This window comes from Aspergillus terreus, genomic scaffold, assembly GCF_000149615.1.
Source record: "Aspergillus terreus NIH2624 scaffold_12 genomic scaffold, whole genome shotgun sequence".
Classification (NCBI taxonomy): Eukaryota; Fungi; Ascomycota; class Eurotiomycetes; order Eurotiales; family Aspergillaceae; genus Aspergillus; species Aspergillus terreus.
Window position 1 is genome coordinate 97,496 of NT_165935.1, and position 22,788 is coordinate 120,283.

At 53.0% G+C, this 22,788-nt stretch overlaps 10 protein-coding genes across 10 annotated transcripts; 2 read left to right on the forward strand and 8 right to left on the reverse strand.

The window, feature by feature from the left end:
- Nucleotides 1–117: 117 nt before the first annotated feature.
- On the reverse strand, nt 118–969 carry ATEG_07998 (uncharacterized protein; the record flags this gene model as incomplete). Its single annotated transcript, XM_001216619.1, has 3 exons — nt 118–426; nt 487–614; nt 855–969. 3 exons carry the CDS (start codon nt 967–969, stop codon nt 118–120), a joined length of 552 nt encoding a protein of 183 aa, XP_001216619.1.
- A 1,492-nt stretch (nt 970–2,461) lies between these two features.
- ATEG_07999 (uncharacterized protein) lies at nt 2,462–4,168 on the forward strand (the record flags this gene model as incomplete). Its single annotated transcript, XM_001216620.1, has 4 exons — nt 2,462–2,521; nt 2,570–2,600; nt 2,702–2,843; nt 2,905–4,168. The coding sequence occupies 4 exons, from the start codon at nt 2,462–2,464 to the stop codon at nt 4,166–4,168; spliced, it is 1,497 nt and encodes a 498-aa protein (XP_001216620.1).
- Nucleotides 4,169–5,388: 1,220 nt separating this feature from the next.
- On the reverse strand, nt 5,389–6,835 carry ATEG_08000 (putative cAMP receptor-like protein; the record flags this gene model as incomplete). The annotated part of the gene is made up of 4 exons (XM_001216621.1): nt 5,389–5,667; nt 5,722–6,258; nt 6,316–6,517; nt 6,579–6,835. The coding sequence occupies 4 exons, from the start codon at nt 6,833–6,835 to the stop codon at nt 5,389–5,391; spliced, it is 1,275 nt and encodes a 424-aa protein (XP_001216621.1).
- A 1,349-nt stretch (nt 6,836–8,184) lies between these two features.
- On the reverse strand, nt 8,185–9,514 carry ATEG_08001 (cyclin-dependent serine/threonine-protein kinase phoA; the record flags this gene model as incomplete). Its single annotated transcript, XM_001216622.1, has 3 exons — nt 8,185–9,102; nt 9,204–9,227; nt 9,299–9,514. 3 exons carry the CDS (start codon nt 9,512–9,514, stop codon nt 8,185–8,187), a joined length of 1,158 nt encoding a protein of 385 aa, XP_001216622.1.
- A 336-nt stretch (nt 9,515–9,850) lies between these two features.
- On the reverse strand, nt 9,851–11,002 carry ATEG_08002 (putative SIR2 family histone deacetylase; the record flags this gene model as incomplete). Its single annotated transcript, XM_001216623.1, has 1 exon — nt 9,851–11,002. The coding sequence occupies one exon, from the start codon at nt 11,000–11,002 to the stop codon at nt 9,851–9,853; it is 1,152 nt and encodes a 383-aa protein (XP_001216623.1).
- A 521-nt stretch (nt 11,003–11,523) lies between these two features.
- On the forward strand, nt 11,524–12,731 carry ATEG_08003 (PQ-loop repeat-containing protein; the record flags this gene model as incomplete). Its single annotated transcript, XM_001216624.1, has 2 exons — nt 11,524–11,579; nt 11,663–12,731. The coding sequence occupies 2 exons, from the start codon at nt 11,524–11,526 to the stop codon at nt 12,729–12,731; spliced, it is 1,125 nt and encodes a 374-aa protein (XP_001216624.1).
- Nucleotides 12,732–13,055: 324 nt separating this feature from the next.
- ATEG_08004 (co-chaperone SGT1) lies at nt 13,056–14,509 on the reverse strand (the record flags this gene model as incomplete). The annotated part of the gene is made up of 2 exons (XM_001216625.1): nt 13,056–13,634; nt 13,700–14,509. The coding sequence occupies 2 exons, from the start codon at nt 14,507–14,509 to the stop codon at nt 13,056–13,058; spliced, it is 1,389 nt and encodes a 462-aa protein (XP_001216625.1).
- Nucleotides 14,510–15,074: 565 nt separating this feature from the next.
- On the reverse strand, nt 15,075–17,471 carry ATEG_08005 (terpene cyclase/mutase family protein; the record flags this gene model as incomplete). The annotated part of the gene is made up of 4 exons (XM_001216626.1): nt 15,075–15,165; nt 15,219–16,664; nt 16,716–17,179; nt 17,265–17,471. 4 exons carry the CDS (start codon nt 17,469–17,471, stop codon nt 15,075–15,077), a joined length of 2,208 nt encoding a protein of 735 aa, XP_001216626.1.
- Nucleotides 17,472–19,647: 2,176 nt separating this feature from the next.
- On the reverse strand, nt 19,648–20,209 carry ATEG_08006 (E2 ubiquitin-conjugating protein UBC7; the record flags this gene model as incomplete). The annotated part of the gene is made up of 2 exons (XM_001216627.1): nt 19,648–19,901; nt 19,963–20,209. The coding sequence occupies 2 exons, from the start codon at nt 20,207–20,209 to the stop codon at nt 19,648–19,650; spliced, it is 501 nt and encodes a 166-aa protein (XP_001216627.1).
- A 513-nt stretch (nt 20,210–20,722) lies between these two features.
- On the reverse strand, nt 20,723–22,463 carry ATEG_08007 (scramblase family protein; the record flags this gene model as incomplete). The annotated part of the gene is made up of 3 exons (XM_001216628.1): nt 20,723–21,814; nt 21,872–22,043; nt 22,105–22,463. The coding sequence occupies 3 exons, from the start codon at nt 22,461–22,463 to the stop codon at nt 20,723–20,725; spliced, it is 1,623 nt and encodes a 540-aa protein (XP_001216628.1).
- Nucleotides 22,464–22,788: the final 325 nt, after the last annotated feature.

The window sequence follows — 22,788 nt, forward strand, 5'->3', positions numbered from 1 at the left end:
ACAGAATTCGCCAGGAGAAAACATCGACCGAAAACAGGAGAACATGCACCATGCGCAGAGGAAACGAGAACAACAAAAGCGCAGAGACCGACAAACGAGGCGTCACAGACCGCCCCTCTACTGACTCGACTCCGTGGCAGTCTTCTCATTGAGGACAGGCTTGCGCATGACCGCATCCTGTCCCGTCATTCTGCGGCCGAGGGCCCGTTCCACTTTCGCGCCGAGGGCCAGTTTGCTTAGGTTGTCACTCTTCTCCGGGGTCGGGACGAACCGCTGCTTCTGAAGGGGTTTGTTCTCGAGACGTTCCAGGCCGTCGCGCAAATTGTGGAACTCGGCGATACGGGGATCGCCGCTGGGGAGGTTGCCGAGAGAGGATGCGACCGAAGGGCTTCCGCTGACGGTAGAGAATCGCTTCGATGTACGGGCCTAGTTTGGGTTAGAAAAGTCGCAGGGTGTGGGCGATGCGGCTTTGCGCGTTAGTCTTACCGAGGGGAGCCATGATCGGTCTTTTCGGAGTCTAGCGAAGTCTGTCTGGCCATGGTACTCGGGATGTACGTAGGACTGGCACCGAGGAAGCGCCAGGAGAGGATGATAGAAAGGAGTTTCGTCGATCGCTAGATAATGTTTAGTCTGAGACTCCAAGATGAGCGTATATGGAAGTGCTCCAGAGTGTTTCTGTCGGCATGAAGTGGTAAAAAAGACAAACCCGGGCGTGGGTAGTATGGGAGGGCCTCCAGAATTATTGGGGCTTCTCGGATGGAGACTAAACAAATGGGGTTCAGGAGGATCGTTACGTACCGTGAATCCCGAGTGGACAGAAAATATTAGATCGTCAAATGGTTATTCGGTTCGACACGGAAGAAAAAACTGTGAGGGGTATAAGGAGAGCGTAAGGATCAGTAGAGAGAGAGAAAGAAGAGGAGGAGAAATGGAAGAGCCAAGGGAGCAGAGCGAAGAGGGCGGTGACATGCCGGGAGGATTTCAGGAGAGAAAAACGGGTGACACGCTACCAGTGGGTCTTGCAGAGTGGGTGAGAATAAACTCATTCCTCCATCCAACCGGAACTCTTCACCGTTGGCAGTTGACTCGCGTTTGCCTCCCCCAGAATCAGCATCTTAGAGGATCCTACACAGGTTAGACGACCATCACCATTGCATAAGGACCCGACGGCCCTCCGATAATAAGCCGCAGGAAGGATCGTCTTTCTGAAAACTCTTTACCTAGGTAGGTAAAAGGAGGTCCAAAGTGGATGCATCATACCACGCGTCCATCGGCCATTGCAAGTTTGGTCGCACAGATATTCTTTATTAGCTAGTACGGAGTAGAACATTAATCAGCGATTGATTCAATTTCCTACAATATATACCCAGTATCTTGATCTTTGATGAACGAGACCAACATCTATCCCTCGTCCCATACTACATAGGCCATCGCCACGTGCTGCTAGTGTATCACCCCAAATTAGGGAAGATCTTGGCAACCACGCGAGAGTTGATCAGTTCCCCTCCCCTCCAGCCGTTGGTGGCAATATCTCCCACTTCTTCGCATAATCCGGTGGACCGGCATGACATGTGATGATGTATGATGTTCGTAAAGACATGCAGCATAAGCTCCGATCTGAGTTGATCATGATGTTTTCCGCTGCATATGTCCCCCTCCTCTACGCCCAGTCGCAGAATTGCTTTTTTCCAAGGTGATACTTTTCCAGAACCTTGCATATTGGGCTTCCGTCTGCTTGCCGGGGTCATCTCAGGGACTGTCAGACCCAAAGATCTGAGGGAAGCGATGTACCTGAGCTCCATGTTGTTCAGTGACACCTGAAACAAGCGAGATCCCGGTAACCTGAGGGGAAGATGAAACAGCCCAGTCACTCCATCCACTGCCACACTGCTGCACTGCATCCTAGTCAGTGATGCATATACATACCGATGGCCTTGGGTTCTCTTTTTCTTTAAGATCAATAGCGCCAACTTAATTTCCTTCGCTTGGCGCTAGTCCCTTAACTCTGCCATCGTCCAACTCAGATAGCAAGTGATACATACTTCGTACTTATGTCTCTTCGACCCTTTCCCTGAGCTTTGGGGTCGGTCGCTGAATCTGGACCCTCAACAAGGGGACAAACATTTTTTCCCGTCTCTCCATACCGTGTATTATTCAGATGAACCCAGTCGTAGTTATTCTGTTCAAGACATGGATGCCGTGCAACCAAATGTCTCGCATGCTTCATACATAGATGTAGGCGGTGTGAATAGCGGCGGAATATGTCCGGCATTATTCTGTCAGCCCACATCGATAGAGGAAAAACACAAAAACGTCATGCATTTATTCCGAGCACAAAGATTTGACCAGAACCTTTTCTACGGCTTACGCAGTTGATCTGTCGCCCGAATACAACCAATATATCTATACCTAACTGGTCAGATTGGTGTTGGTTATTTTTATAGCTCAGACAGCATTGAAAATGCCCAAACCGAAAACTCTCTTGAAAGAGCCCAAGTCCAAGAAGAAAGCCGCGCAACAGGTACGATCTATGGCTACACGGTCTTGTATTGCTTACTGATCTCTACAGGCTCCACGCACGGCTGATGAGTTCCTCGCGGGTAGGCCACCCTCATCTTCACTCAGCAATCTGGCAGACTCTATGATCGTCACTCGTTCATATTCATTTGGTATGCATGCTAAATTTCATCCGTCCTTTCAGTTGGCGTGGAACAAGAAGAAGCTGGCGAGAAATGGCGCGCGGGTGATGCTGCCAAATCGATGCGCTTCTTTATGCGCGCCATTGCCACGTATGACGAAGGCCTGAAGAGGCATCCCCAGGCATTCGATCTGGCCTATAACAAGTATGTCCAAGCAACCAATGACGAGTTTGGATTTCCACGACACAGCCTGACCACTGAACAGGGCGCGAGTCCAGTATGAGATAACCCAGCATCCGAAACTAGCCACCCAGCTGTCGGCGCCACTCATAGAAGCCCTCCGCATCACCTTGCAGTCTCATCGCGAGGCTCTTGCCCTAGATCAGGATAACGCAGACGCGCTCTTCAACACGGCGCAGGTGCTCACAAGCCTTGCGGAGGCCATCACGGACACCAAGCGGCCTTCGGAAGACCGGCTCAACCAGGCGGTTAAGTTCCTTCAGGAAGCCCTGGAGCTCTTCCAGCGCTGTCTCCTTCTGCAAGAGATGAAGTACACAGAAATGCAGGAGCAAATCCGGCAGATCGAAGCCGGGGAACTGGGGCCTCCTCCGGAGCAGACACAGGAGACGGACCAAAGCATGGAGGATGCTGAGGAGTCCAAAACCTCCGATCAACAGGAACAATGGGCTGCTGTTGTGGAACCAGTGACAAAGGATACCCTGGTTGATACAGCAGTCGCTCAACTGGATGCTTTGACCACCCTGTGCAACCTGCTCACCTATGACCCCGGCGTGGGACTTGGCTGGGTGGAAGAATATTCGACCGATCTGCTGCAGGAAAAGATTTCAGCCTATGTTGAAGGATCCAACCGGCATTATGAAGCTTCCCTGGCACGCGCACGGTTTGTCTGTGCCCTGAACGAAGTGCTTTACCGAGGCGGTCGGATAGATGTTGAAACGTATCACAGCGAGATTTCGCGGGCCTTTGGTCCTGACCTCGATATTTCAGCAGACCCTGAAGGCCTTTGCGGCAAAGCGGATGCGCTCATGTCCTTTAACACAGCGCTCAGCGACGTGCCACCTCAGGAGCAGGAAGCGTTTACCAGGTCATTGGCATTGCGATGGCAACATCTGTCAACCGCGTTGGACGCGTTAACCAAGGCTTCCAAACTTCCTGACGCAGAAAACTTGCCCAAGATCCACCTGGCCAGAGGCGACGCGGAAATGGGCAGATGGAGGCTCGGCATGCCTCCCTGGGAGTACGCCATGGCCCATCAGAACGCCGCAACTCTTCTGCGAAATGCCCAAACATACTACCGGGGGGCCGCAGCTCTTGCGCGACGAGATGGATGCGCAGACGAAGAGCGAGACGGAACGTGTAAGGAGGCGCTTGCGGCGGCCCTAGAGGGCCAGAAAGGCAAGCTGGAGGAGCTCAAAAGTTCAGCGCCCAAGGAACTGATGGCGGTCGCGGAGGATGTAATCGAAGATGGCTGGGTGAATCCGGGAGATATGGAGGCGTTGCTCTCGTAAAAATATACCCTCATCACAATCAAATGATTGAGAATGGAGTCATGGCGTATCCAATGCGTGCGTATCACCTGTCAAGTAGAACGTGCACGGCGCGGTGATCATTTGTCCGTTGTCGTCTTGACCTCCTCATCCATTTGGATAGCTTCCTTGCGAAGGTCATTGTCGGCACTGAACTGCGTCGCGGCCGCTGCAGCACCCTCCAAGTCCCCGACAACGTTCTCGAGGCTAGAGAGCAACTCCTCAATTTCTTTGCGCTGAGCCCGAACACGCTCCGCGAGCTTCACGTTCTCCGCCTCAGTAGACTCCAGCTTCGAATCGAGGGTAACCCGTGCCTCCTGTAGATACGGAGTCAAATGTGCACGATACAATTCATCTGGGGGCAGTGTATGTGGCCTGGAATCGTCGTCCGTCAGTTCAGGTCATCCACTGAGAAAGGGGGAGCGTCTGATAGACACATACGCAACATCACCCTCACCCTGTCCGTTTTCTCTCCTAAACTTCGCCTCCCCAACAAGCCTGTCCAGCTCGTTCAACTGTCTCACCGCATCGCGTTCGCGAAGAATATCCTCAAACTCCGCCTTAGCACTCTCCTCCAACTTCGCATTCAGCTGTCTCCAGACCGACTCTAGACTGGCCGGAACATGCTTTGCGGGCGTTGGGAAGCACCCCGAGAAGTTTGCGTACGAATTTGCTCGCAGCGTGCGCGCTAACGCCTGGTCGAAGATCTTCTGGAGATATGCGGCGCGTGGACCGGGAGTTAGAGGTACAGGCGCAGGGGGCGGTGGAGAGGGCGAAGCCGCCGGGCGAGGTGGATTGGAGGAGCTGGTGTCTTCTGCCATGGTCGTCTCTGAAATTTTCGGGGTTTGCCTATTCACACCTTCTTGTGCTTTGTGGAGAAGATCAGATAGCGTTGCAAGGGATTCGAGAGCGGGACGAGTGCTTGTCGCGCGGGTGGGTAACGCGTCGATCACGTGCCGGGGCATCTATACAGCATAACGGAATGCCTTTTCTCTTCTCGTATGTAATGCACGGATTCTGTGGAGGATATAGCACCTCATGATGCTTCTACATTCAGAATCGATGTACTACAAGACTCAGTAAACTAACACACAGCATACCTTCATATGTATCTATATGTAGGCATTCCCATCGCAAGGTGGTCGTAATTATTTTTATTATCTACCAGAATTAATCTATGTACCCGATCAACTGATCGCAAACTAAAATGAACGAAACTGTTGACGAGCACCACTTGCATAACAGGGCCGTTTGGACACCACCGGATTCCCAGCGTTGTACCACGAATGCGCATGGCACTGCCTCCTCCCCATCTTCCATTCTTCAAACGTTGCCTTAAACGCCGGCCACGATATTGACACGTAGATAATGCTGTTCCAGAAACCCTGCAGCGGAAGGACAAAACTCGCGATGTAGTTGAGGGGGAAGTTGAACGCGTCCGGAAATGCAAGAGCATATACGCGGTTGATGGTCGACGGAACCTAAGACAAGAGTCAGAACCCCGAGGTCTGAATTGCATGGGCGGAAGGACTCACCCAGGTAATGATCAGAGCGATGAAAAACAGCATCGCGTATTTGGTGTACACCCACGCCGCTTGACTAGCGTCTGGTCCCAAGGCGCGCCGCTGTGCCAGCCACTGCTGTTCGTCGTATCTGGCAGTCTCGTACCCAACACTACCATTCCGCTCTATCCTCGCGCCACCTTCTATTGTGATCGAGTACGGGTCGTACGGAGGCCGGATGTTCGTCGGCGTCGTCGTTGGAAGCGAGGAATCTCTGTTCGACCCGGACGCTTCGCAGTCATTCGACAACTCGCTCGTAATGTGGACACGGGTGACCTTGGAGACGGTCTGCGCGAGCGGAGTCTCGAGGTCGACATTTTCGATGCTGATATTCTCGATGTCGATATTCGATTCGATGGTCCCCAGTTGTTCCAGCTCGCGTCGCTTTCGGTAGATCACCCGCCCCGTGCGCGCGTAGATGCCCAAAGTCAGGAAGATGACGAACCAGACGGGACCGTAGAAGACCGCGAGACGCAAGTAGTCCCACGACGGCGAGATCCAGCACCACAGCTGCGGGACGGTCAGTTGAGAATACGACCAGGACAGCCGGCAAGGGCGTGCACTTACCACGGCGGAACCGTAGACCCGGCCGCGGGACCTGCTCCGGACAAAGAAGTAGACAAAAGCCGGGATAAACGGCAGTCCGTAGCAGAACAAAAGGTATTTCCATTCTTGCTTTCGCAGCTGATCGGAGTTGTATTTACGGAAGAAGGTGAGATAGACGTTACAGGCCATCGCGAGGGTCCATAGTGCATCGGCGGGCATGAACCTATGCGCATCAGCGTCTTGTAGCTTTGGCGTTGAGCGGGTACCAAGATGAATGTGCGTACCACTGGATTAAGAAACCTTGAAACTGGCATAGAGGAGACGACAATCCCGCACGGATCCCTGATTGAGAGACGACCGTCGCGATGTTGGCCATAACATTTCCCCAGCAGGCGTAGAACACGAGGCGATTGATCGGCTTGCGGAATGCGCTGGAGTACAGAAAAGAGACGACAACGATACCTGTCCCGAGGAGAGAGACGACCGAGCAGACCCGCTCCGTGACGGAGATGGCGTACAGCTGATCTGGTGTTGGCGGCATGGTGGCATAGGCGCTGCCGACGGCGCATTCAGATGGACTAGCCCTTTAGTCTTGCCCTCTGATGCGAAGAAGAAAATGGCAAATCTGATGAAAGAATGGGAGAATAGAGAGCACCAGGGGACTGGTCGAGCTATATCCTATACATCACGACCGGCAAAGACGCGGTGGGACAAAGGGTCGCGCGGAGATAGGCCATGGCTCGCATCCGCATTCACCCGCCGAGCAGTTGCGTAGCTCGTGGACCGTGCTAGTCGCGATTCCGAGTATGCGGAATAAGGCGCGATATTGCGGGGATGGGGATGGGGATGGGGGGTCCAACGGAGCCCTGGTTCGATGAATAGTGGGACGCAAAACTTTCTTTGAGCATACGCACAGTCCAGGATCGGATGCATCGCCTCCTCGAGCAGAAGCCCTCAGTCTAAACCTATCAGTGCGATCCCCGAGGAACCGCCTCTCGACCATCGAAGCCAGTGTAACCGGTTATTTTCCTGCGATGCACCTGTCACACAAGACCAGAAAGCGGGAGAGACGCTCTGTGATAGATAAAAGGCGTAGAGATTCAACACACAAATACGGCTAGCCTGTGGGTTTTCAAATGAAGACTGTACCCAGTTAGCATCGGAAACGCCACCTACGATCCCGATTGCATGGCAGCCTTTGGTGGGTGAACCACGGTGAGGCCAAAGCAGACCCCCAATCCATAACGGCCCGATCGACACCAGAACAAGACGATATTCGGTTTGGATGGACCGGTGTAGAGGGGACACTGGGAGTCCCTTGGCAAGCCGAGGACAAAGAACAGGAGCAGTTGAACATCGGAGATGATGCAGGTTGTCGATGAACTGCCTGACATGCCAACCGTGATTGAATCCTTATACAGATACAGGTAGGTTGATGATATCGAGACTCAACACCATAGAAGAACCCCGAAAGACAAGCCGCTATCGGCGGACGTGGGTGATGCACTCGCTATCACGCCATAAACCAGCTGGGACTATCCCATAATCAGTTCGGACGAGGCAACTCTAAGGACTTTATTTGCTTCAAGATTCAACCGAAAACACATGCAGTGCAAATAAACAGCATCCAAATCACAATCGTCTCGATATCCATATTTCGGGTATAACGCCGCGCTCCCTCCAGTTCTAAACCCACCTTGCTTCATATCGGCATAACAACAAGGGATGAGGCAGACGAAAAGAAAGAAACCGTGCTCAAAATAGCAAGAAAGAAAATGTCACACCAAAGATGGGCAGAACAAAGAAAGATTGATGGACAGCCATCAACAGAGTGTTAATAAAAGCAACTCCAAGCCACGATGTCGCCCAGTCGTTCTGATTGGACGCACACTAATAGGCCTGTTGGGGTGGTACCATCCCCCCATACGCGCCGGCCATCTGTTGCTGCTGTTGATGCTGTTGCTGCTGCTGCAGTTGTGCCTGCAACTGGGGGAGATCATGGAACCAGGGATGTTGCAGAGCATCATGCGCGCTGATCCGCATTTCCGGACGGAGCTGGAGCATCCGGTTCAGCAGGTCGAGACCCAGAGGGTCGATCTGGGGAAGGATGAGACCCAGATCCGTCGTCGCATACACGTGGAAGTTCGGCTTGTACTCGGGGAGTTGAGAGATTCCGGGCCACGAACGCTCCGACGGCGTGCCCATCAGCCGAAAGATCTTTTGGAGTTGGTCCTCGTTCGTCGTTCCAGGGAACAGAGGACGTCCGGTGTAGAGCTCCGCCATGATACAGCCGGCAGACCAGATATCAATACTAGTGTTGTACGTGCGACTGCCCAGGAGGACATCAGGAGCGCGGTACCACAAGGTGACCACTTCGTTGGAGAAGGTGTTGACAGGGATGCCAAACGCCCGCGCCAGTCCAAAGTCACCCAGTTTCAATTGTCCCTTCTTGTTGATCAGCAAGTTCTGCGGTTTGAGATCGCGATGCAGGACTCGGTTCTCATGGCAGAAGGCGATGCCTTTGAGCAGTTGGTGCATAAAGGATTTGATCGTGGCCTGGTCCAGCTGTCCTCGATCGCCGCGGGTATCCATGTATTTCTTCAGATCCTTATCCATGTATTCGAAGACAAGCATCAACTTGTTTTCCGTGTGGATGACATCGTAGAGTGACACAATACTCTCATGTTTGAGTTCCTTCATCAACGAAATCTCGCGAATCGCAGTGGACGGGGTGCCTTCTTCGGAGTCCAGGTGGATTTCTTTCAGGGCGACCAACTCTCCTGTCTGGCGGTTTCGACCTTTGAACACCTGTGGTTATCTAGATCAGCTGGATTGATACTTAAAGAGTTGACTATCCGCGTTCAGGGCGGACTGGGACAGGCATCAAGGCTCCGGAAGACTTGACGTACGGTAGCATATGTTCCTTCTCCAAGCTAAAATATCCAAATCGAATGGTTAGACTGTTGTTCCAGATGATTGGGATCAATATCAGAACAAGACACACCTTCTCCAGCTGCTGGAAAGAACTGGGCTGCTGTGCCTTGTCCATCGTGCGGGAAGCGGTGGACGAAGGGCTCCTGCGAGAGGTCGAGGGTCGAGAGGATGAAGGCTTGGGACGCTGAGAGTGGAACAGAAAGGACTTGGGCGAGACCAGACTGGAGACGATGTCGTGATAGGTTGAAGGGGGAGGATGCGATGTTTTCAAGTTGCGACTGTCCATGATCGGGGTGTCGCAGCAACTTAAGCAGTGGAAGAGCCCCGCGCCGGAGATCCTTCCCTTCCGTCCAACGACCACCACTTTGGTCCGTCCCGGCCAGATCCACAGCGCGTCTAGACCCCAATCCTACTACAAAACTATTGTCCACCATTCTATAAATATTGTAGATTCATCTTTTCTGCGATGTGGGCGGTGATAATATCCTGTTCAGATATGACCTCGAGCTTTCTATCATGAGTACGCCGCTATGATCTATTTCTAGAGCACCAGCCAAGCGCCGAACAGTCATGGCGCTTATACATAAGTAAGCCACTTATACACAGGGTTACTCCTCATACATTACAACCGGGTAAGTTCTGGAAGCTGCGATACCACGGGTGGGAGAACCGACTCGGAATGCAAGCTGCACCGGATATGAGATGCGGCGACGGGATCATCGTGTGCCGATCCAAAGAGTGCTGACTCGTTGCGCACTCCTCCAATGTTGATAATGCCTATCGGCATGCCTCTCTTGTGGGCCCGTTCGACCAGCCTCCATGCAGAATATGTAGCAAGACTACTGCCAATCACCAGTAATCTCCCAGCATCGTCAATGGCCTCCTCGGCGGCCACTTTTACACGGGGATCAATATTCTCCCCGAACATAACCACTGCCGGTTTCAAAACACCAGCGGTAGAGCTAGGTAGCCAGGCTCCGTCACTCTCAACCTCGACCCGGGTCGGGGTGCCGTCTTGCAGTCGAGGGGGCTTTTCTAGACAAGTCGGACAAGACGGATATCTAAATGTAGAGTATGGCGCCTCAGCTAGATCCACATCGCCATCGGGGTTTAGCTTCAAGCCCTTCTGCCGTTGCACCTCCGGATGATCGGTATCAAGCGCCCCGGACTCAACCATCCTCGCTAAGAATTCGGCCCATGCTGGATTTAGTCGTTCCAGTGACTGCTGGAATTCCTCACGAGGGAACTGATTCCGACAGCTCAGACAGACAACGGATCGCAGATAACCGTGCAGTTCCAAGGTTGTGAGATCCGGATGGGCGATAGAATGGAAGGAGTCGACATTCTGGGTCACCACCGAACTGATATAGCCTTTGGCACCGAGATCCCGAATAGCCCAGTGTGTCAGATTTGGCTTCGCCTTCACCAAACCTGGCCAGCCGACGAAGCTTCGAGCCCAATATCGCTTGCGAAAGTCATGCCGCTTCACGAATTCATGGAAATAAATTGGCCGGTAAGTCTTGTTTGTGACATAAGTACCGTTCTCGCCGCGATAGTCAGACAACCCCGATGCTACCGAGATCCCAGCACCAGTCAACACGACCGTCTGCGCATTTCTGCCCACGTCCACCCCTCGAAGGTAGGGAGAGGGGGGAGATGTCAGGAAGGACAGGAGAGCATCGATTGCTCCTGAGACCGTGCGAGCGGACGGAGGCACGATAATCGGCGCAGGCAACGGGCCAGTAAACGGGATGCGGATGGACGGGGCCGTCATTGAAAACTCATTGCTGATGTGTTATATTGAGGAAGAGAGGGGAAATTAACAAGGAGGTGTACCGGGAGTGTGGGATGTAGATACAGCGTGGATGTTGTCGAGGTTCAGTTCATGGAGAGCTCCGATGGAGATATGGATGATGCATACTGATGTCTGACTAATATGCATAAATCACATGACGATGTCTCATAGCTGCACACAGCGTGCTACAATGGATTCGACTATTTCTCTTCTATGTAGAAAGACAAAATGACGACTAAAGCTTCCAAACAGCGTCATTCCCCCTCGAATGTATCCCCAATAGTGACTTCATCGTGTTCTCTGGCGATCGCAAACTTCCCCGGATATAGATGGACCCACACGTGACTCGATAAAGTCTTGCAAAACGTCATCGGTAGAACTTAGAACTTAGTCACATCACTCGTTTCGCGCCATCATTGTGTGGGGGATTCTTGCCTAGAAAAATTCCGGGGAGTCGCAGTTGGGATTCTCCCAATTGCACCTATCTACGGGCCTTGGCCATGTTTCCGTCTCCAATGGGCAATCTAGACTTGGATGCCTTGAGTGGCATTTGTGGGTGAGTACTGTGCAGGACACTGGCCATTGATTTATTTTTTTTTTCTTTTTTTATCGCGAAAACGAGAGGCTAACATGTCATAGCTCCATATCCATCGCCTGTTGGGTGGTTGTCTTCTCTCCCCAGATCATAGAGAACTTCCGTCGCAGCTCGGCAGATGGCCTCTCGCTTCTCTTCCTTGTCGTCTGGCTAGCAGGCGATGTATTCAACATCCTCGGTGCAGTCCTGCAGGGCGTGCTTCCGACAATGATCATCCTAGCCGTGTACTACACGCTAGCGGACATTGTCCTGCTCGCGCAGTGCTTCTACTACCGCGGCTTCACACTGCGAGACGAGCCGTCTCCTCCGGAGTCGCGTGCCCCAGAAGAAGCAGAAGACAACCTCGAGGGAGGGTCTACCGCGGCGACGCGAAAGCCCACCGAGCGGAGCTATCTCCTCCCGTCAGAAACAAACGGCCAATCGTACCAGACAAACGGCCACGACCACCACCAGCACCCAATCCCCCATCACCAGCAGAGAAGACACAGCGCGACGTCGTTCCGCGACATCCTCCACACCCACATCGACGGCACGCATCTTTCCCCCGCAACGCCCTTCATCGAGCCTCCTTCGCCCAAGGAAACACGCGCCGCACGGAGCATCTCGGCCCTGCAGAGCCTCCTCTTCAACGCCTGCGCTGTCGCTCTCGTCTGCGCCGCCGGCGTGCTTGGCTGGTACTTCACTCCAGGCTCGTCGAAGAACAAGGAGCCAACGGACGACACTCTGGCGTTCGATACCCTGGGCCAGGTGTTCGGCTATCTCTGCGCGGTGCTCTATCTCGGCTCCCGCCTCCCGCAGATCCTCCTCAACTATCGGCGCAAGTCCACCGAGGGAGTCTCGCTGCTTTTCTTCCTGTTCGCCTGCATCGGCAACCTGACGTATGTACTTTCTATCCTGGCTTTCTCTCCGGTGTGTCGGGGCGACCGTGCTGGCCACTGTCGCCCAGGGGAGGCCGCGGCGATCTACGGCCGGTATATTCTCGTCAATCTTTCTTGGTTGATTGGAAGCTTTGGGACCCTTTTCCTTGATATGTGTATTTTTGTTCAGTTTTTCATGTACCAAGATAACATCTACATGGACGAAGAGGGGAGCCAGGAGACAGTAAGAGGGTGAGATTCCGTTCTTAGATTGGAGAGGACGTCTAGATGTTTACGACAGAAAAGCCTTGATCTCAGTTTTTGATGTATATACTAGCTACATTCGATGTTTCCGGCCTTAGCTCATTAAAAGATGAATTGACTTTCAACCTGGCTACAATGCGTGCAAAAGACTACTAGATCAACCCACTAGATACGCCTGTCATGATAGAATGTAGCCGACAACACCTGCTCGAAGCGACGTGACCAGTAACTCCTTGACGCTTTTGCATAATCGAAAAGAAGACAACAAAGCAAACCATGGGAAACACATAGGACCAACCAATTGCTAAGCAACCACTCAATCGCTGCTGGGGGGTCGAGCCTCCACCTTTCCCTGGCTGACCTCATTCCAGTTAGTGCTCAAAGAAGTGCCCTGGCTCTCAACGTAGCTCTTGACCATTGCGCGACGGGTATCAGGGTCAGCATTGGCGTAGAGCTTCTTGAAGAAGGCATCGACCGGGTCACCGCCGCCGTAGTCAGAATCGACCGAGTCCGCTCCATCCGACTCCTCTCCGGAGCCATCTGCTTTGGCCTGGTCCTTCTCCTTGGGCTTCTTGTCTTTGGACTTCTTCTTTGTAAGCGTCGACGCAACCTTGTCCCAGTCCTTGGCTCCGGTCCGAGATGACGACGGATACGCAGGTGCTGTTCCGGTCGAAGGGGCCGAGGCAACGGCAGCCGATCTGTCCGCTAGTTTGACGTCCGAAGACGTACTTTCCAACGAGCTCCATTTCTGTCCCGCGGTCTGTTTGCGGAGGACAATCTCGATCTTCGTGGACATGACCGACACCTTTGACGAGGATGTGTCGATTGATGCAAAGAGAGGGTCCAGAGTAAAGTCATAGTCAGCTCCGGAAGGCAGAGGAAACTGAAGGGACACCTGTAAATTCATGTCAGTTAGCGCATAATCCCGACAACCAAGTATCCTGGAGCCAAAGCACATACCGAGTCACTCTTGAGATCCACGTCCACCTTATCCTTAGCAACCCCCTTGACGTACAGCGTCACAACAACAGAGTCATTAGACTGGTACCACTCATGCCGGACCTTCTCTACCGCCGGAGCAGAAGCAGGAGTCGCCGCCGAAGCCACGGGCGCAGACTCGGTCTTCCCATTCTGACCTGCAGACGAACCCTTCAGCTTCTCCTCCGCCGAGCTCTCCGCATCCGCAATCTTTCCCGACTTCAGCCCCTCCAGCTGCTTCTTGATCTCCGCCTCAGTCGGCACACGGACACCAGTCGGGTACTCCGCAACCGTGACAGCCGCCTTCTCATCCCCCTCCGGCAGCTTCTTCAACATGCTCTTGACCTTGAGCTCCCAAATCGGCAGCTCCTGCTGGAACCCATTCTTGGACGTGCGCGAAGCCGACATAGCATCCTTCACCTTCTCCGATTTATCTTCCGGCGCCGCACCTGCTTCCTTTGCGACCTTCTCTTGGATCGTCGCGAACACAAAGGCCGCATCGCCGTACTGCTGGAGCTGGTAGAGCGCAACGCCGCGCCGGAGCTGGGCCGAGAGGATGAGTTCGCGCTTGCCGCGTTCGCGCGCAAGGGTCAGGGCGATTTCAGCATCGCGGAGGGCAGCGGTGGGGTTCGGGCCGCCGTCGGCGGGCTTGAGGCGCGAGTATGCGGTCGATCGCTTGATGTAGTAGGACGGGGCGCGGGGGTGTTCGACGAGAGCCTGGGTAAAATATTTGATTGCACTGGGGTAATCGGAGCTGGAGAGGGCCTTGTCGCCCTGGGATGCTGAGTCCATGTTGCTGAGCTTCCTAGCTGTCGCAGCTGGAGGAAGTTGACTCCGCAGTGCGTTCCCGCTTGGAAGAAGGCTGGGTTGGCTTCGTTTGTAGTGGATTCGGAGACTGGAGGTAGTCGGGGACACTAGATGGATTTAGAGACAGAGTCCTGGGTCCAACACAGCAGACAAGTGCGTTGTTTTGCGGGTCAAAGAAATGAAGCTTCGATTGCTTTCTGTTTGGAGCTGCGGGGAAGGGATTATGTCAGCCATTTCTATGTGCATCCATAACTATCAGCAGCTTAGCAGCCTACCTTGATACTCCCTCAATTAAATGGATAATACAACGCCCTTTATTATACGTAGACAGCAACATTATAGTGTGTATCTCGCATGCTGGGACGCAATTGAAAGTGATCATTCAGCGCGAATGAAGCTTGCTTGGTAGGCTCTCCGAGGTATACAATGTCCGCACCTCAAAACTTCGTCGAGAGCTCGTATGAGTCTACATCATTTTATGATATTAATTATTAAAACAGTTCATTAATGTACATGGTTCCATGATTCCCACATGTCCGCGAAGAAGCCCTTAAAATAACTCTTCGTTGCCAAACTTCTTGCTGTAAAGCCCCAGAGCGCGAATCGGCCAATAGAGCTTGTAATTAGGGTATGAAATCATGCTAGACTCTCGTTAGCTCAACATTGTAATGGACGCAGATGTACGTGCACTCACCAAGACTGGTTAAAGACTCCCTCAATAGCCTCCTGCAACCACTCGCCATTGGCTTGTTGCCGGGACATCATCAACTTCATGGCCTTGCGGAGGGGTTCCTTGTGAGGATATCCCGCCTCCATCAGGGCAAGACACGCCCACGCAGTCTGGACGACTTGAGACATCTCATGCTGCACATATACATGCCGCTCGCTGCTGAGGTAGGACTCACCCCATCCGCCGTCCTCCTTCTGCTTGGAGAGGAGGAATTCACACCCGCGACGAGAGTAATCGCTAGTCTGGTAGGTTTCCCCAATGCTCGCCAGACTCTCCAGTGCAAACATGGCGGCGTACGTAAAGCAAATGCCCCATGATCCGTACCAGCTGCCGTCGGGTCTCTGCACCCGCTTGATATACCTCACGGCCTTTTCTTGCGCCGCCCGGATCTCATCAGCACGGTAATCTGGGTAGTACTTGCTAAAGAGTGACAGGGCGGTCACAGAGGCAGTCGTGCACTCGGGATAGTCATAGCCGATCATGATTCCACCAAACACTTCTGCCGCGTTGAGCCATTCAATCTTCGGGGAGCCCCGGGTAGTTTCGTACTCGGTGAATCCACCAGACGGATTCTGCATAAGCAGCAGGCAATCCACGCTATCCTTGAGCCGCTCTGCGGAGAGCAACCTCGGGAAGTTGTGCATGTCTTGCAATTGAATGGTAGACCGCAATCCTTCGGCTGTGCAATCACTGACTGTGTAGCCTTGGGTCTTGGTGCTGAAGGGCCACGCACCCTTTCGGTGCTGACGGTAGCACTTTTCCTGGTCGGGTACATTCTCGCGCATCTGGTGGTCCTCAAGAAATTCCAGCGCCTTGGTAAGCATCGGACGCCATTTCGGGTCGTCCGCAAAGCCCGCGACCACAATAGATTGGGTGATGAACGCAGTATCCCAGACCTGGACACCATTGGTACCGTTCATCAACATACCCTCATTCTTCATCCACATATAGTCGTTCAGACGCTCACGGTGGCGGCGAACGGAGTAGCTGTCCGGTCCGTCGTGAACATAGCAGGCGATCATGTTCATCGGGTTGCTCACTGGACCAAGACCAGCATAGTCAGTGTTTTCATCTTCCATCCGGATTAGCTCCCACGTCCAGGCTTCGGCGCGGCGCACCACCACAGGTAAACGCAGGTATGGATTCCAGACGTTTACTAAAAGGGAGTTGATGGCGTTGAGAAGCCAGGTCTTCGGATAGTAATTGTCGGCTTCGTGGATCGAATTGCGATGGCTCCTAAAGTCAATCGAATCATAAGGTTGAGTGTACAGTTCCTGTCGGAGCTGCTTGGTGAGCGGGTCCAGGGGATGGGTAAACTTTTTGGACCACAGGTACGACATGGGCAAAAACACCTGACGCATGTGGATCCACCACCTCCAAGGAGCAAAGGGAACCCAGTCTGGAAGAAGCCTGAGCATCGGTTAGTCAACATCCGCGGAACTAACACATGACATAACTCACCAGATTTCCGGGGGGACGGGGTTGACGCAGTCCCAATCCATAACGCCGAGAACAGAGAGCCAGAACTTCGCCCAGTGAGGTCCGTACAAGGCACCGCCAAACTTGTGCAACAGTCCACGGGCCTTGATCATGCGGGGATCGTCCTCACTCACGCCGACCAACCGAAGAGTGACGTAGTTCATGCATGTACCAAAGACGGAGCTATGGGCCTCGATATGAAGACCCCAGCCGCCATCTTCCGGGTGCTGACGCGCAAAAAGATACCTCTTGATCTCAGTCGCATACTCCGGGGGAATCGGGGTGTTGGTCACGTAGTAAGTAATGGCAAGCCCCGGAAGCAAGAACATGGGACCGCCATATTCGCAGGCCCAATTTCCCGGTGGAAGCTGCAGCTTGGAGAAGAATTCCAGTCCGTTCTCTGCACTTTGGAGAGGGGTCTTCGGAGCTGGAAGCTCTGGGAGTCCCTATTAAGAAGTTAGAAGAGCACAGGGGAACTAGGCAACCGCAATTGCTAGATTAATACATGTCGAGAAGGAAGGGGTTCTATACCGTGGGAAGACCCAAGAAATACTTATCAGCCACGGACTGGGGCCATTTTTCGTTCTCTTCGTCGGACTCTAGATAGTGCCATGTCTGGCGGCCACGATCATCAAGTAATCGCCAGCGAGAATAGTCTGTTTTGGCGTCTCCGTTCGCATCGACTGTTAGGTGGCCTTGCGCGGCCGTCCTCCACGGACCAATGTGGTCGCCAGCCATGTTTGAAACACACCGACAGAATGGCGCAACGCAATTGGGGCGGACGGTAGAACAGCACGGTCCGTCAGTCGCGAGTGCAGGGAAGAATACAGGCGAGAGTTCCAGAGGTTCGTCCTTGCTGGACAAAATCCGGGGATGGTGATCTGCGTGCTGACTCATCAGGGGGTCGGTGCCTGGATTTTCAGGACTAAATCGGTCTGTTGCATGTGACAGTGAGCAGAGATGCAATGATTAACTATCTAGTTGGTTATGGTAGTGGGGAGAAGTGTACATGGTAATGGAGGAATTCTTGTTAATAGACAGTATACTTAGGATGGCGTTGGTGCTTGAGAAGTGGAGAGTAAGCAGGACCAAATTATATACTTCCAGAGAGACCCTCCCACACACACCTTTGTCCACACATCCATTAACATCTAGCCCTCATGGCGCCGGAAAGTGAAAGTCACAGGAGGGTGCAAGGATACCTGAGCGAGACCCTCGCAGCAACAGTCGCCGAACTATCATCCCCTGACGGGCGACCATCTATAACCTTCCGACGAAGGTACCAAAAGGCGACCTTCTTCATCAACCCCAACACGCGAGCCCTCGAAGCCGTCGAAACAACCTCCCAGATAACGTATACCTGGCCCGGGAAAGATGCCCACGAAGCATGGAAATACAGTCAGTCAGTTCATACTGAGCCTCTCGCCGTGATGATAACCATCTCTAGCTGTGTCCATGAGGGTCTTAGCTGCTATTGCAGAGGCAGTCCATTCGGGTATAACAGTATCGAAAAGGTGCGCCGGAAGTCTTACTTAAGTCATCCGACGTGCTGGTTTCTAATCTTTAATAGGGATATCTACTACAGCGATCCTGCGTGCTTTGGGACTCAGAAGGTTGTCGACGCAATTGTGGACGACTTTGCTCACACCATAGGGGTGGATAGGGCGGCATTGAACGTGGTACATCTTTCGCCGATACTCCTGTTCTGGTTCTGCGACATGGCTTTATTAATCAAGGTCGGAATTGAATAGGACGCAGCTGCTAAAGGGTTGGTCGCAGGGTGTTACCGACCAACAACTATGCCGCCTCACAACGCACTCGACGGCGGGAGATCAGTAAAGGTTCATCCGAGCCTGTGTTTATAACAAGTTGATCAAATAACCAGCTAGACCAGGAGTCCCTTATCCCAAGGATGCAAGATACCGAGGGGTTCGATGTTTCCAACGCGGAATGGATCTTGATCATCGAAAAGGAGGTGCGGCGATAGTCTGCACAACTGCATACTTGTATATCATTGCGCTAACCGACCTAGGCTGTCTTTCGCCGACTTACAGGAAGCATCTTTCATATCCAGTCAGCGGCAGGAAAAGGCATACTAATAACCGTAAGTCCGAAACGTTAACGTGAATATCCACGGGACAATAGCCAACACTCGCAAAGGGAAAAGGATACCCGGATCTCAATACCAGAGCTTTTGTCCGTGCAATGTCTGACAGCCGTATAAGGTTGCCTAAACCTCCCAGGATCTATATCTTGGTCGATAGCGATCCCGATGGCATGGCAATTATGTCAACATACAAATACGGATCCATGGCTCATGCGGGCGAAAACGCGAGGTTGAACATTCCCTGTATACGCTGGCTGGGACTTCGCACATCAGATGTGGTTGCTGATGCAGATCCACTGGGTGATGATGCTCTGGGTAGCTTGACGCCCCGGGACAGGAAAAAGGCCGTTTCAATGCTATCAAACAACCCGGTGTGGGCAGATGACGGTCCTGAACTGGAATGGCGTGCGGAGCTGCAGGTGATGCTGATGCTTAATCTGAAGGCGGAGATCGAGACGCTGTACAATCGAGAAGGTGGAATTGAAAGGTGGATCGATCAACAAATGGCCGGATTGTAGATGGCGGTGCTGAACCATGTTCACGATAACCCATGACTATGATTTATGGATGTCCGAAGCGTATGGTGCTCTATGAATTCTTTAACAATGACCACTAGAACAAAAAGCAAAGATGTGTCACCCAGTGATCTTTCGAAATGCATCACTAACGCCTGTACCAGCCGGTAAACCAATGCATATATGTATCCATACCAAGTTATGCCACACGCCGGCGACCAAGGTTTTGAGAGAAGAAGGAAATATATATTGAGTCAGATAACCCTCCCCTTATTCGCACCCATGCTGCGCTCTACAGACCCAGTCCCTTTCGGACCTCGTCGCGCACCTTCCGCTCATACTCCTGTCTCCGCTCACGCCACATCTTCGCGGCCTCGACATTGGCGGGGCTCTCGTCATTGGGCTCTGCAAGCATGCTCATGACGGAGATGAGGATTTTCTCGACGCTCTGAATGGGCGACCAGCGCTCGGAGGCGTGCTCGTAGTGGTTGGGGTCGTCGCCAGGAGGATGGAGGATAGAGATACAGACGGTTCCGTTGGGATAAACTAGACTCGAGTCAGCTCAACCGGGCACAAATACTGCGCACAGATTTGGCCAAATGCATACCGTTCGGGTGCCAGACTCCACCGCCAACAAACTTCATCGTAGGCGGGCTCAGCGGATAATCCTTGGGGAACTTCAGTTCGGCGGCAAAGACGCCTCCTTCAAATGGTGTGCCTTCAGGGCCCTGGATCAGGGCCTCCCAATGGAACATGTCATCTTCCGTGACGGGACCAGCCGTGATGCCGTCGGGTGGGTTGGTGGAGAGGTTCTTGTACTCGTGGAAGAGACGTTTTTGCGCGACCGAAGACATGGCGAGTATGAATGCGGTCACTCGGAAATATGCAACAGGATTTACTCGGCAGGAAAAAGTATGATGTTCAGGGCACTGATTGTGGCGGCGGTCTTTGTCAATTGGAGAGAGACCGATACGACCGATTGCGGAGAGGGCGGGGCACGGATAGTCAGGCTTCTGTTCCGTACGCCGGGAAGCGATCAATTGTGTCTGGGAATGTATGGATGGACGGTGGATGAGGAAATCGGACGATGAAGAACGCAAGGGTTTAGTAGTTGTCGAGAGGTATTGAAGGAAACGAGGAAATCCCGGAAGTTGAGCATGTTGAAGTTGAGTTGAAGTTGCCACTGCACGTGTCGCGTGCCTCAGGCAGAACAAATTTCCTATTTCGGTGTACCAAAGCATCTACAGAGTATATCCTGCACAACATTCAATAAAACAGTAACCACGCCAAACCTGGATATCTATTTAGTATCTATTATACAAGATGTGGTAAAGTACAATTCTCCTGAGCTAAAGGTCAGAAATCTCCTAGAACCAGTCGTAATCATCTCCATCCTCTTCGCCGGGGTCTTCCGCAGCCCAAGGGTCTTCTTCAGTGTGCACCCACGGGTCTTCAGGCCCCTCACCCCAAACATTTCCATATGGGCCTGTTTGTCCAGACACTGACGATTGTCGATCCATCGGTGGCGTTGTCTGGTCAGGAACTTGAGATTGTTGTTGATGCTGTTCTCCCGTCATACCTCGGGACAGCGCATCGTACCCAGCGATCGCCCCAGCACCCGCTGCACCAGCAGCTGCACCCTCGGCCATGCCTCCTGCTGCTCCAGCTCTACCGAGGGTGCCTGCAGCTGCTTCTCCTACTGCTCCAGCTTCTCCGGCAGCTGCGCCACCAGCAGCCGCGCCACCCGCAGCTGCCTCGCTCCCAACACCGGGAATCCAAATAGGCATGAATCCGAATCCCCCGGCGCCGCTGTGGCGACTGAAGTAATCAAAATCAATACTTACGGCAGTCGCCAGCATGACTGCACGCTGGTCAAGCGTCATACCAGTGACGGTGCTGGTTTGGGTAGGCGCCTGATCGGGGCTGAGAGCGGCAGAGTCCATGCGCAGGGCATAAACGCCAGTATCTGTGAAGAATTCGCGAGCAAATCCAGCAAAGTTTCGATTCACCGACCCAATCAGCTGGCTGTCTGCTGAGCGAAGAGAGAAGTCCCAGGACAGGAATGGTTCGTCGACGTAGGCAAATTGGTTGTACTCTCCCACACCCTGACCGCTGCCTTGGGCTTGAGTCAACTGCATCTGCTGCGCGCTACTCAGTCCGGACTGTGCAAGAGGCAACTTCTGAGCACCCATATCGGTGGCAGCATTTGGCGAATGGTGATATGTGAATAGGTTGTATTTCCTTCGTAGTGGTGCCCACTGTTGCTGCGCTTCTCCAATCACACGCATGTCACCAAGACCTAGGGATGATACACGGGTGTGTGAATCCCCCGTAGCCTGAACCAGAGAGCCAGTCGAGGCGGCCTGAAGTCCATTTGTGGCGGAATACGTGTTCTGTGTAACTGCGAGAGGGTCGTATACCCGAATCCTCGAGTTAATCCAGGAAAACGGACGATGGAACTGGGAACGCAGTTAGACAAGGCGTGGCCAGGAAATGACCGGGGCAGAGAAACTCACCCTGAGCACCTCATTTTCATGCCTATCAAACACATGTGTCACAAAACTCCGATGTGTCCGGAGCCACTGGCGAGCCATCATATTGCCCATACCTCTCTCTTGCTCCGCCATGTAGCCGATATGATTGCCATTCGCGTCCATTATCACGTACTTGTTGGCTTGTTCAAAGCCACTGCAAAGAGGATTAGCTCGAGAACGCTGTTTTGTTCTGGTACGGGGGCAAGACAACTCACATCATGACATTCATGAGTTCCAGCTGTCGCTGAACCACCAAACCCGAGTTCGCCAATATGCCCGTGGCTGGATGGGTTCCTTTGAGAACACCATGGGGGTCCTCTGGGATATGAACTGGGGAGAGAAGGGTATTATGGGAAGGGTCGTAGTTCGGATTCGGAGAATCGATGGGTTGCGCTTGTGTATTTGCATCGGGTTGTTGCGATGACGCTGCCGGTTTCCGTATGGGCTCTGGCCTCCGGATCGAATTCCGCGGACCACGAGGCGCTGTAGCTCGTCCTCTGGTGAACGAGCTTGAAAGGGCACGACCGGGGGCTTGGAGAGCCCGTGCAGGCAATATTCGCAGCCTTGCCAACATGATGAAGCCGACTGGGCGCAAGTTGTCGTGAAAGATGGAGATGGAAGATTCGCGGTGGCAGAAATTATGACGAAGTAATGGCGGGGTTAAGCGGAGATAAGCGCCTGGAAGCAACCAGAAAAGAGCTATAAAACACAAACACCACGAACGCTATGCTTCAGTGGCAGCAAGCCGACAATGGTGTACATTCTTATGGTAATTGCTACCGGCTATTTAATGCAGGGCCTGAGTGCAAAATGCGATTTGACTTGAATTCCGTCGTATGTAAACCGTACAGACCAGAGAATGCAACGCTTCATAACCAACACCGGCATAAACCTATACA